This window comes from Tachyglossus aculeatus, chromosome 5 (assembly GCF_015852505.1).
Source record: "Tachyglossus aculeatus isolate mTacAcu1 chromosome 5, mTacAcu1.pri, whole genome shotgun sequence".
Lineage (NCBI taxonomy): Eukaryota > Metazoa > Chordata > Mammalia > Monotremata > Tachyglossidae > Tachyglossus > Tachyglossus aculeatus.
The window spans coordinates 62,831,315-62,844,851 of NC_052070.1; the positions used below are offsets into that span (position 1 = coordinate 62,831,315).

The 13,537-nt window shown below is 55.5% G+C and overlaps 1 protein-coding gene across 2 annotated transcripts in view; it reads right to left on the reverse strand.

Annotated features, from left to right (window-relative positions):
- The window catches only part of SAMD11 (sterile alpha motif domain containing 11), an 86,033-nt gene that overhangs the window by 1,770 nt on the left and 70,726 nt on the right, over window positions 1–13,537 (reverse strand). For both annotated transcript variants that reach the window (XM_038746783.1, XM_038746784.1), the window contains exons 9-12: window positions 6,424–6,539; window positions 5,933–6,011; window positions 4,948–5,630; window positions 3,138–3,262 (exon numbers count right to left, since the gene is read on the reverse strand). In XM_038746783.1, the coding sequence (XP_038602711.1) occupies window positions 3,138–3,262; window positions 4,948–5,630; window positions 5,933–6,011; window positions 6,424–6,539 (1,003 nt within the window). The remainder of the gene's footprint in view (window positions 1–3,137; window positions 3,263–4,947; window positions 5,631–5,932; window positions 6,012–6,423; window positions 6,540–13,537) is intronic.

Sequence of the window (13,537 nt, forward strand, 5' to 3'; positions counted from 1 at the left end):
CAGCTCCGCCAATTGTCAGCTGTGTGACTTTGGGCAAGTCACTTAACTTCTCTGGGCCTCAGTTACCTCATCTGTAAAATGGGGATTAAGACTGTGAGCCCCCAGTGGGACAGCCTGATCACCTTGTAACCTCCCCAGCGCTTAGAACAGTGCTTTGCACATAGTAAGTGCTTAATAAATGCCATTATTATTATTATTATTATTATTATTATTATCCTTGTATCCACGCAGTGGCAGGGTGAGGCGCAGCAGCCACTGAACCTGGGGACTGGCTGTCATGCTGTAGTGAGTTTTATGGTCATGGGTTCTAATCCTGGCTCTGCCACTGGTCTGCTGTGTGACCTTGGGCAAATCACTTCACTTCCCTAGGCCTCAGTTTCCTCTTCTGTAAAATAGTGATTGAGACTGTGAACCCCACATGGGACGGGGACTATATCCAATGTGATTTGCTTGTATCCACCCCAGTGCCTAGTACAGTGCCAGTCAGTGCTTAACAAATGCGATTATTATTATTCCACCAGCCTGGTGCCCATGGCCCCTGCCCGGTGCCCGCTGGTCAAGGCCCTGGGCTCCTCATGAGCTTGCAATGGGGAAGGAATCCAACAGTTTTGGCAAGAGATAAAAACAACCCAAGCTCCCTCCCGGCTCCAAGTCCTGGACCCAGGACTTGGGTGAACTTGGGAAATGAGAGTCTCAGCTCCCTTGCCATAGCTCCACAGCTGGAGAACCTGCTCAAACATCTTACCACAGGGTGAGGGGTGTAGGCTGTATGGGGAAATGGGGTGTGGGAGGGCTCAAGGGGAGGGGGCATGTACATACATGTGCATGTATGGGCATATAGCTTTAATTCTATTCTGTCGATTTTGATACCTGTCTACATGTTTTGTTGTCTGTCTCCCCCTTCTAGACTGTGAGCCCGTTGTTGGGTAGGGACTGTCTATGTTGCCAACTTGTACTTCCCAAGCGCTTAGTACAGTGCTCTGCACACAGTGAGCGCTCAATAAATACGATTGAATGAATGAATACCCCCGCCACCCCCCGGGAGACGGTAGATACACTGGCAGATAAAACAGACACAGAAGGGCCAGGACCACCTCCAGGGGTTGAAGCAAATATGGGCCAATAGGTCGGGGCTTCCCCAGCCCCAGCTCTATAACCACAGTCAAATAATAATAATAATGATATTTGTTAAGTGCTTACTATGTGCCAGGCACTATACTAAGCGCCAGTGTGGATACAAGCAAATTGGGTTGGACACAGTCCCCGATCCATGTGGGGCCCACAGTCTTAATTCCCGTTTTACGCAAGAGTTCACTGAGACCCAGAGATGTGAAGTGACTTGCCCAAGGTCACACAGCAGGCAAGCAGCGGAGACGGGATTAGAACCCATGACCTTCCGACTCCCAGGCCAATGCTCTATCCAGCACGCCGTGCTGCTTCATCCGTCCACCCGCGGCTTGGCTCTGACCCTGTCCTGCCCTTGCCCTGCCCCAGCTCCAACCTGTTTCCCCACGCCCCACCCCCTTATTCTGGCCAGTGACTCAATGATTGAAGGGTGCATGTATGTGTGTGGCTGCACTACATGGGAAGCACGAGAAGCAGCGTGGCTCAGTGGAAAGAGCCCGGGCTTGGGAGTCAGAGGTCATGGGTTCTAATCCCGACTCCGCCACTTAGCTGTGTGACTTTGGGCAAATCACTTGACTTCTCTGTGCCTCAGTTATCTCATCTGTAAAATGGGGATTAAGATTGTGAGCCCCACATGGGACAACCTGATCACCTTGTATCCTCCCCAGCGCTTAGAACAGTGCTTTGCACATAGTAAGCGCTTAAAAAATACCATGATCACCTTGTATCCTCCCCAGCGCTTAGAACAGTGCCTTGCACATAGTAAGCACTTAACAAATACCAAAATTATTATTATTATTACACGGGAAGCACGAGAGGCAGCCTGGCTCAGTGGAAAGAGCCCGGGCTTGGGAGTCAGAGGTCATGGGTTCTAATCCCGGCTCCGCCACTTGTCATCTGTGTGACTTTGGGCAAGTCACTTCGCTTCTCTGGGCCTCAGTTCCCTCATTTGTAAAATGGGGATTAAGACTGTGAGCCCCACGTGGGACAACCTTGATGACCCTGTATCCCGCCAGCGCTTAGAACAGTGCTTCACACATAGTAAGCGCTTAACAAATACCAACATTATTATTATTACAAGGGTGCACACCCGCCTGTGCTGGTGGCCGGCCCAGTTTAGGATGCAGAAAGCCCAGGGAGAAAGACGCCTTGCTCCCTCCTCACCCTCCTCTCCCTCCGGGCTGGCAGCTCCTGTCTGGCTCCACTTCCTCCCCGAGAGGTTCCTCTCTGGCGGCCAGCCAAGCCCCCTCCCTCCCCGCCTCCTGGCAGGCTGCAGCCTCCGCGGCGTCCAGACGGCTCCGGAAACGGCCCGCTCGCCCGGGGGCCCGGGGGCCCGGCTCAATGGGGCGTTCACCCAACCCCAACGCTGCAGACAGATGGTGCGCCTGCGTGCATGCGAGACACAGACGTGTGTGTGTTTGTGTGTGTGTATACACACACACACACACACACACGTATATGCGTGTCCAATGCGGCCCCCGGCCCACACACTGGGCGTCTGTAGCACCTCCGGGGGACAGGAACCCAGTGTGTGCGTGAGTGTCTGGGTGCTGGGAAGACTACACGTGTGTGTGTGTGTGTGTGTTTCCGCCCCCAGGGCATACGTGATGCTCAGTATGTGTCTGTGAGAGTGTGCTGGGGGTCCTGGGGACCCGATAGCAGCTGCTCCAGCCGTGCTGCTCAGCTGCTGTTGGCCAGCTCCCAAGTTGGCCCTCCCCCAGAGCCCGGGGTTAATAATAATAATAATGGCATTTATTAAGCGCTTAGTATGTGCAAAGCACTGTTCTAAGCGCTGGGGAGGTTACAAGGTGATCAGGTTGTCCCACGTGGGGGGCTCAGAGTCTTAATCCCTATTCTACAGATGAGGGAACTGAGGCCCAAAGTCACATAGCTGACAATTGGCGGAGCTGTAATTTGAACCCATGACCTCTGACTCCAAAGCCCGTGCTCTTTCCACTGAGCCACGCTGCTTCCCGCCCGGCTCTGCCACCTCTCCCCCCGGGCTCTGGTACCTGCGTATACTCGCTGCAGCCAGCTAAGCTGCCCACGAAGCTGCACACGTCCTCCACTGTCCACTTGCTGATGTCCTCCAAGGTGGGGCTGTCTTCTCCATCCAGGAAGAGGCCGCCCACTGCGCCTGGGGGGGGGGGGGGGCGAAGGGGGAGCCATAAATCACCCGGCCCCCCCACCTGGTCTGCCGCTACAGCGCCCGGAGGGACTCCCCTCCCCTCCTGCCCGTGTTTAATGACCCGTCAAGTCCGGCGACGGCGGCGGCAGGGGCAGGGTCAGCGCTTGGTTCTGGTTGGAGGGGCCAGGAGAGCAGAGCGGGAGGTAGGGAGGGGACACACCCAGCTAATGCCTCTCACGTGTGAGACAGCCTTCAGCTACTGCCAAACACCAGACCCACTCCCAGTCTGACCGCCCCCCACTCCCCATCATCAAAAGACTCCAGCGGCTCCCCCAGCCTCCCTTATTCCGGAACTCCCAGCTGGAGGGGGAGGGGGCAGGAGATCTGCATGGAGGAAGTGAGATCTGTCCAGAATTGGGGCCTGGGGATCCAGAGATTCAGAGCCCCAGGGGTTTAGGGCCCGGAGTAGCCAGAAAGCAGATGGGGACGGTCTTGGGGGCCAACATGACACACTTGGGTACGCGCAGACCCTCAGACACACAAGCCCACCAGTGTTTAGAACAGTGCTTGGCACATATTAAGTGCTTAACAAATACCATTATTATTAACAAATACACATGTACGGAATTCACACACACATGGCGAAAGCCTCTGCTTCCGGTGACCAAACTTCTTCCCCAAGAACAGACCTGCTACCTGTCCCCTTGCCAACCCAGGCGCCTCAGTGGGGCAATCAAGTCGGATGGCTGAGCTGCAGACCCCACAAGCCACTCCTGCCCGACATGTCCGCCCCAGAGTGACTGCTGACCTCTGAGCCGTGATGAAAATGGCTCCACGCAGCCCACCCGCCAGCCCTGCCTCGAACTAAACTGGCCAATGGGGAACATGGGGTGTGTTCCAGGAGGGTCACAAACCTGGATACAAACCACTCACGTGGAGCTGATTTGCTGCTGACTTCTCACTTCCCGTATCTCTCATCTATTGTCCTGTTTTCCACCGACACAAGGCCCAGCCCGGCCGCCCATCAGCCTCATTGTCACTGTCAGCCTCGTCCACAAAGTGCCACCCTAACCAGCAACCCCATCTCAGGAGCACAAGACCCCTCTTCCCCCGCCTCCTACCGATCCCTCACTCTTTCTCATCCAGCTGGTGCCCCAGGCAGGCTCGTCCTACAGGCCAGAGGGGAGCTGAGCCAGAAAGGTCCTGCAGTCCCTAGTCCCCACCCCTGTGGTCTTTGGAGCAGTAAGCCTCTCCCTCCCCCTTAACCGCTGAACTCCACAATTCTCTCCGTCCCAGTGAGCTGGAACCTTGCATTCCCCAAGTTTAACTGCTCCTTGGAAGGTTGAGCCGGGCTGGCCGCTCACCTCATCCTTCACCTTTTCCAGAGGGCTGGGGACTCCTGCTGAGGGCAGGGCTGACGGGTGGGCTGGGACCGTTGGTCATCAGCATCCCAGGACCCTTCCTGGGCTGGTGGGAGAGGGTGTTGGCGGGGGGCAGACAGTTCCCTCCTCAGCCTCAGCCTAACACTTCTTCCCTCAGGGCCCTCTCCCCGCACAAAGCCGAGGGCTGAGGCTGCCCTGGTCACAAGAGTCTGGCTCCTGGGGACGGTGGGGAGGGGGAAGAGATGGCTGGGGCTGCCGCCTAGGACAGCGAGTCCCCGTGGGGGAGGAAACAGGTGGGGAACCCACACCCACCTGTGTGGAAGTACGGGCTCATGGTGTAGGGAAATCCAAAAGGCAGCGGCTGGGCGGGGGGGAGGGGTACCGGGGGTGGGTACTTCCCCTCGTTCTTGGCCCCGAGCACACGGTTGGGTGATTCGGCACTGGAGCCTCCGCTGCCCAGGGCCCTGGTATTCCCCACCGGCTCCCCGCTGCCCTCGCCGGTCTTGCCCGGCTCCTTGCCGCCTCCACCGGGGAGGCCTCCAGGGAGTCCACTCTCTGCCGGGAGGCCCTCGGGCTTTTCCTCACCCCCGTCGGCCTCACTCTCTGAGTCCTTCATGTCCTCATCCGCCCCGCTGTCTCGCGGCGTCGCCTCAGCCGCCTTGACCTCGCTCGGGCCGGACCCCTCCACCCGGGCAGCGCCCCCCTTGCGGGTGGTCCGGCGGCCAGGCTCTCGGGGTGGGGTGGCGGGGCTGGGGGTGCCGTGGGGGGTCAGCGGGAGCAGTGGCGCACTGCCGTGGCGTAGGACCAACATAGCGTTGCGGCGGGTGGCGTCGTCTCGGAGGGCCGCACCGTCGGGGCCATCGTGCACGCTGCGCAGGGCGGGATGGTCCGGCGGGAGGCCTGGGGGCAGGCTCAGCCCGTCCCCCGCCAGGAGCCGCTGCCGGTGCAGGGTCTCCAGCTCCTTGTGGCGGATGATCTCTGCCGACATCTCCAGCCTGCGAGGAGAAAGGATGCTGAGAGCTGCTCAGGCCAGTCCGCCCCCATCCGCCAAGTGCCCCAGAGCCCCAACTGTCTCCTCAACCATCCCACAAGCACCCCACAGTCCGGCATATGGGACATGCTTCCCGCACAGCTGGCCGGTGTTTATCTACAAGGCTGTCTTCAGAGGGGCCAGGAGGGATGGGCCTTGCAGGGGTGGGGGAGAGAGATGGGGGACAGGGGGAAGGAGGGGACAGGAGGCAGGCCTCACTTATGGGGCAGCTGAGAGGAAGAGGAAGTGAGAGACTCCTCCCCTTACCTGGCCAGATTCTGCTTCCGCAGCATTTCCTGTTGGCGGGCGAATATCTCCGCTTGGGCGGGCTGCAGGAAGCCATATCCTGAGATGAACAGGGGGTATGGTGAGCGCTCAAAGAGGTGAAGGGGCTCCAAGTACCCCCAAAACCAATGTGGTCCACTTTGCCTCATTCTTTAGACATTCTCCTTCCCCAGCCCCTCTTCCACCAGTAAACTAAAGCAGCACACGTGACTGTGCAGGAACACACACACACGCACACACACACATACACCCAACCCATGTGGCTTTGTTTCACAGCTTAACCACCTGCCACCACCTGGACAATCACATTCTTGTCTCTCACACACACGGACACCCAGGGTCACAGAGCCATTAAGGCAAAGACCTATGGACAGTCCAAACAGAGCCCCATCATATTCACTCCCAATAGCCCCATTGCCTATCCTAGGTGCACATCCACCCAGCGTACAGACACTTCCACCATGATGGCTCACCTGGAGTCTGGCACAAAGCTGAGGGTACTCCCAAGAAAGGGGGTCTCAGGTGGGGGCCCAGGGCAATGTGGGGTGCGTTCTGGGGTGACAGCAGAGGTGGGGGGTGGGACATCTCTCTGTGGAAACAATTGGAACATCAGCCCTGGTCGCCCATCAGGACTTAGGGAATTCCTTCCCCATCCACCACCTCCAAGACTTTGACTGTGGGCCGCAGCTCAGCCCCTGCTTTGTCCACAGGGTGATGGACAGAGGAAGCTGGGTCTCCACCACAGGAGGTACATGGGGCAGGGGTCGTGTCTGGAAGGAAGTGGGGGAAAGGGGAAAGTAGAGAACCCCCTCCAGGAGCGGCACATTCCTGGCCCGTTGATTCATTCATTCATTAAATCGTATTTATTGGTTGATGACCCATAAGCTCTTGGAATGGTCCCTTAGAGTGGAATGGGGCCGGAGTGAGGCCACCAAGTGTCGATGGGGATGGAAAAGGAAGTATCAGGTACTCAATTTCCCACCCCAGCAGGTCCCTCTCGGGCAGAAAACCCTCCCCCAGTCTTCCTCCCCCATCCCCTTTTTCTAGAATGTGAGCCCACTGTTGGGTAGGGACCGTCTCTATATGTTGCCAACTTATACTTTTCAAGCGCTTAGTACAGTGCTCTGCACACAGTAAGCGCTTAATAAATATGATTGAATGAATGAATCCCCCTTCCCAAGCAGCGTGGCTCAGTGGAAAAATAATAATAATAATGATGGCATTTGTTAAGCGTTTACTATGTGCAAAGCACTGTTCTAAGCGCTGGGGGGGATACAAGGTGATCAGGTTGTCCCTCGTGGGGCTCACAGTCGTAATCCCCATTTTACAGCTCAGGTAACTGAAGCTCAGAGAAGTGAAGTGACTTGCCCAAGGTCACACAGCAGACGTGGCGGAGCTGGGATTTGAACCCATGACCTCTGACTCCAAAGCCTGGGCTCTTTCCACTGCCTTTTAGACTGCGAGCCCACTGTTGGGTAGGGACTGTCTCTATATGTTGCCAACTTGCCAACTTCCCAAGCGCTTAGTACAGTGCTCTGCACACAGTAAGCGCTCAATAAATACGATGGATTGATTGTCAGCTGTGTGACCTTGGGCAGGTCACTTCACTTCTCTGTGCTTCAGTTCCCTCATCTGTAAAAAACGGGCATTAAGACCGTGGGACAATCAGATTACCTTGTATCCCCCCCAGCGCTCTAAACGGTGCTTTGCACATAGTAAGCCCTTGTCATTATCATCCTCCAACTCCCTCCATCCCTCTCCCACCTCCCTCCTCCTCCTCCACCTCCTTTCTCCGCCCATCCCCCTAACCCTCCATCCCATTCCCATCTCCCTCCCCCAGCCCCCGGCTCTAAACTAATTGCGGGGCGGAGGGAAGGGGAGGGGGCGACGGCGGCAGATCGACCGACCGCGGCTGCAGCTCCCACTAATCGTCTGAGCGGCCGCGTCCCTGGCAGGAGCAATTCATCTCGGGACGCAGCGCGTGACCTTCGGCCGGGCGCCGGCTGCAGCTCGTGTAATTACACCGCCAAGTGTGTAATCACCTGCCCGGCCCCGCGGCCCGCAATTAGCCCCGCGCCGCCGGGCTGCGGGCGACCGGCGGACAATTACCGGCCGCGCGGCCCGGCTGGGGCGGGCCCCCCCCCCCGAATTAGCTGTAATCGCGGGGAGGGGCCTTTCGGAGGAAGCAATTCTGAGAAGCTGGAGGCCGCTTGAACCGTCCCCCGCTCCAGGCCCCTCCCCGGACAGTGACCCCCCTCCCGTCGGGCTACTTCCTGGCCTAGTGGGTGGTCTTGGTTCGCGAGCCTTTGGCCCTCTCCCCTCCCCTGTGCGCCGGCAGAAATCTCCAGAGTCTGGACAAAGGACGGATTTGGGGGGCGGTGAAGGGGTAATAGTAATAATAATCACGGTATTGGCTCCACGTTTACTATGTGCCAAGCACCGTTCTGAACGCTGGGTTAGATACAATAATAATAACTCATAATGATGGTATTTGTTAAGCGCTTACTGTGTGCAAAGCACTGTTCTAAGCGCCGAGGGGGATACAAGGTGATCAGGTTGTCCCACGGGAGGCTCACAGTCTTAATCCCCATTTTACAGATGAGGGAACTGAGGCTCAGAGAAGTTATCACACAGCAGACATGTGGCGGAGCTGGGATTCGAACCCATGACCTCTGACTCCAAAGCCCATGCTCTTTCCACTGAGCCACGCTGCTTCTCTACAAGGTCATCAGGTTGTCCCACGTGGAGCTCACGGTCTTCATCCCCATTTTACAGATGAGGGGACTGAGACACAGAGAAGTGAAATGGTTTGCCCAAGGTCACACAGCAGACAAGTGGCAGAGTATAGGATTAGAACCCAGGTCCTTCTGAATCCCCAGCCCACACTCTCCCCATTAGGTCACACTACTTCTCGCCCTGCTTTTAATTAATTCAATCGTATTTAATGAGCACTTAATGTGTGCAGGTAACTTTACTAAGCGCTTGCAAAATACAATTCAGCAACAAATAGATACAATCCCTGCCCACAATGGGCTCACAGTTTGTGCCTTCATGACTGCTCGATGGAGCTGAGGGGAGCCGAAACCGCAAGTCTGAGAAAACACCCCCCACCCCGTAGCTTAGTGGAAAGAGCAAGGGCTTGGGAGTCAAAGGTCGTGGGTTCTAATCCCAGCTCTGCCACTTGTCTGCTGTGTGACCTTGGGCAAGCCATTTCACTTTTCTGTGTCTCAGTTCCCTCATCTGTAAAATGGGGATGAACACCTCGGACAAGTCACTTCACTTCTCTGGGCCTCAGTTACCTCAGCTGTAAAATGGGGATTAAGACTGAGCCCCATGTGGGACATGGACTGTGTCCAACCTGATTAATTTATATCGACTCCAGCACTTAGTATTGTGCCTGGCACATACCATTCATTTAACAAAAAAACATAAAAAAGTGTTTTGCCTGTGGGCAAGGGGAAAATCATGGCCCACAGAGGACAAGCAAGTGTCCTCAGGTCACTCACTTGAGCAGCAGCATGGCATAGTGGAGAGAGCGTGGGCTCTACTCTCGACTCCACCACATATCTAATGTGACCTAGGGCAAGTCACTTTGCTTCTCTAGGCCTCAGTTACCTCATCTGTAAAATGGGGATTGAGACTGATAGCCCCACGTAGGACAGGGACTGTATCCAACCCGATTTGCTTATATTTGTGAAGCACTATGTGCCAAGCGCTGTACTAAGTGCTGGGGTGACACATAGTGCTTAACAAATACCATTGCTAGTGGAATTTAGGTATCCTTATTGTTTTCAGACTGCCACTCTACCCCTCCTTCCCCCTCACCCCTCACTTCCACGGGTTCTGGGGGAATGGGACGGGACTCTGGGGTAAACTCGACTCAGAAATAAGGCTGCGGCAGGCAGTATGGACAGGATGCCATTCTTCCCTGACAGAGTCCAGACACGTGGCTCAGTATCAATTGCATCCTCGCCCCACCTTCCAGGCTCGGGCCTCGATTTTCCCTCTGCACCCCCTAGCCCCAACCAGGTAACAGCCCAGCCCCTCCTGCCACAGCTTCTCTGACCCTGCAGCCCCCCACCGGGGCTCAGGCCGGAGGGGAGGGGGCCCAGCTGGGGCGGCAGGCAGCAACCGCTAAATTTGATCCGTCCTTTACCGGGAGACAAATGGGGCTCGAGGCTTAGAGCGTATTGACTTTTCCTTAACAATAAGCGCTAATGGCCTTCAAATAATCGATATTTACAGTCATTACGGGGTGCACATTACCCGGTTAAAGCCGGCCCGCCTCTTAACCCAATCGCGTCCCCAACCCCAGCCGAGGCCGCCAGGACTTGGGGGGTGGGGGGAGGGATGGGGGACGGGAGGAGAGTGGGGCAGGGGTCCCCTCTCTGCCTCCCTCCAGCCAGGGGAGGGAGATTAACAGCGACCAGGGCTGGAGGTAGGGATTTCTAGTATCTGCTGAAATGGAGTTGAGGGTCCTGGTCCCTGACTTTTAGGTTCTCGATCCCCTCCAGCCCCCAACCCCAGGAAAAAATTCTCGCCCTGCTACTCCAATTGGGGTGGGAATTGGGAAGCGGAGCAGGGGAAGGTAATCTGGTTGCCCCCCTGGAAGTGGAGGTAGGAGAAATCGGAGGGGCACCCCCCTCCCGACATGAAAGCTCCTCCCACCAGAGACGGACCATATCTAATTGCCACCTGTGTATTCTTTCCCAGCACTCAGTACAGTGTTCTGCGCATTTAATAAATACTATCACTACCACTACCGACGCTAAATGTCAGTCAACCAAACCAATGTACGCCAAGCGCTGTACCAGACGTCTACTGGGATCAGGGAGCTGTCCCGGGTATTTACTGCAGGTAGAGGACAGCTGTACTGGAAGCCTGCTGCATGCAGAACACTGTGATAGCTGCCTACTGCATGCAGAGCACCAGACTGAGTACTTGGGAGAGTTCAATTGAATGAGACACGTTTCCCTGTCCTTACTGGAGTGTGAACTACCCCCACCCCCACTTCCCGAAACAGCTTCCCGACTTTGTACTGACCCAGCTAACACTCTCTCCCACCCTTCTCCTCTCTCCCCTCTCCCCTTCCTCATCCAGTCCAGCACAGCGTTGGTCCTGGTCCTCTCCCCAGCTTCAGGGCCCCTGCCGTGGCTCCCATGTGGGAACACCTGGGCCGCTGGGTTGGCCAGCCATGGAGACTTAACTGATTTTCCAGCTGGGGAGGGGGAGGGAGCGCTGGCTTTTACATCCCTCCAGGTCCCCCCCACTCACCAGCTAAGTTCCTGACATTCCTGCCCCCCCCCCCTTTTCCCTCTCCCAGGGCCTGGAGTGGAGGGGGTCGCTGTGACTGAGGATTTAAGCTGGGCCTGTGGGTTGAGGGAAGTGGCCCTGGGGGTCTCTTTCCCTGAAGTCCAGAGGGAGAGGACTCCACACATTGCCAACCAATTTGTAAACAAGCCCCAATCCCAAGGGTTCTGTGCCGACTGAACAGGGATGTAAACTGAAGCCCAGAGTCCTGGCTCTGATAGGAGGCACAGTGGGAAGATGAAATCAGGCGCCTCGATATGCATAGGTGCAGGGACGGATTAACTCTCCTATGGGCCTGAGGCTATTAGGTTTTGGGGGGGGGGCACTCCTTGAGAGACACATGACCCCATTATGTCTTGCTGACCACAGCGCAATGTGATGACACTATTACACCATACTGCATATGACATTAGTGGACTTCACCCCGCTTCTCCCTCCTCCCTCTCTGCATTTTGCCCCGTGGCCTCCCCTCTCTCCGCATTTTACCCCGCTCCTAAAATCTGCGAAAAGCTTCCCATACCGGGCCCAGCCGGCTCCCCACCTCTTTTTTAAATGGTAGTTGTTAATACTAATAATAATTATAATAATAATGACAGCATTTATTAAGCTCTTACTATGTGCAAAGCACTGTTCTAAGTGCTGGGGAGGCTACAAGGTGATCACATTATCCCATGGGAGGCTCACAGTCTTAATCCCCATTTTACAGATGAGGTAACTGAGACACAGAGAAGTTAAGTGACTTGCCCAAAGTCACACAGCTGACAATTGGCAGAGCCGGGATTTGAACCCATGACCTCTGACTCCAAAGCCTGTGCTCTTTTCCACTGAGCCACGCTGTTTCTCTTACTATGTGCCAGGCACTGTTCTAAGCACTAGGGTAGATGTAAGGTAATCAGATTGGATACACTCCATGTCCCACAGGGAGCTCACAATCTTAATCCCCATTATACAGATGAGGTAACTGAGGCTCAGAGAAGTTAAGCGACTTGCCCAAAGTCACCCAGCTAATATGTGGCGGGCTGGGATTAGAACCCAGATCCTTCTGACTTTCAGGCCTGTGCTCTATCCACTAGGCCACGCTGCTTCTCTCCGATGACTCCTGCTGCCCAGGACAGAATGGTCTGTGAAGATTAGAGAGGGAGGCAGGAGTTGCTCTGAATGTGATCAAAAGCCTTAGGTGTCCGGATCCTCTTGGCTCCTACAGCTTGGGCTGAGGGGAACGACCTCTTATCTGCTTTAGATGGGTGCTTCCTGAAGTGTCTGGTGCCACCACCGTGTCTCGAGGGTCCTGGTGCTCTCCAAGACAGGCAGCTGTGCCCGTGGCTAGGGCTGAGAATGTGAGTGGGGGGGCACGCAGGGTGGCACAGGTGCGATTGCAGCCAGAGGAAAGACTGGCACCAGGGCCAGTACCTGGTATGTGCTGGGGGAGAGCATGCTCATCCCGACCATGGGTGTGGACAGCTCTCAGCAGGGCGGGGGCACCCACAGCCATGGCAACCCAGCCACAGGGAGGTTGCAGTGGCGCTGGGCACGATAACAGTCCCACAAGGGTCATAAGGGTTCCGTGGTGACTGGGCATAATGTTGTGGGCAGGGCTCGTAAATCCTGGGCTAAGGCAGCAAGATGCACAGGGTGGGTCTTCAAATTTTACATACTGCGGAGCTTCCCTTATCTTGAGGCCCTAGGCTGTGGCCCCCTAAAATCCGTGCATTAATCCAGCCCTACATGCAAGTAGGTCTATATGTAACTTTTTGTGTATATGATGATTATGGTATTTGTTAAGCACTTACTATGTGTCAAGCATTGTTCCAAGCGCTGGGGTAGATACACACTAATCAGGTCATTCACAGTCCCTATCCCACTGCCCATTTTACAGTTAAGGAAACTGAGGCTCAGAGAAGATAAGTGACCTGCTGAAAGTCACACAGCAGATGAGTGGTGGAGCCAAGGACCCAGGTCCTCTGACTCTTTGGCCTGTGCACTTTTCATTAGGCCATATTTCTTTCATATGTCCAGTTATATGAGTCTCAGTTGTGGCAGCACAACAGCAGTCTTTGTGTGTGCATGACACAGGGTCCCACACCGGCATTTTCAGTTATTCAGGCACTGTACAAACATGAACTTCACCATCAAGAGCACCTTCTTGGGGTTCAAATTACAACTATATATGTATTTGTCTACATGTGTCTGCCTGTCTGTATGTGTGCATGAAATAATAATAATAGTATTGAGCATGTTCTATGGGCCAAGTACTGTACTAAGTCCTGGGGTACATAC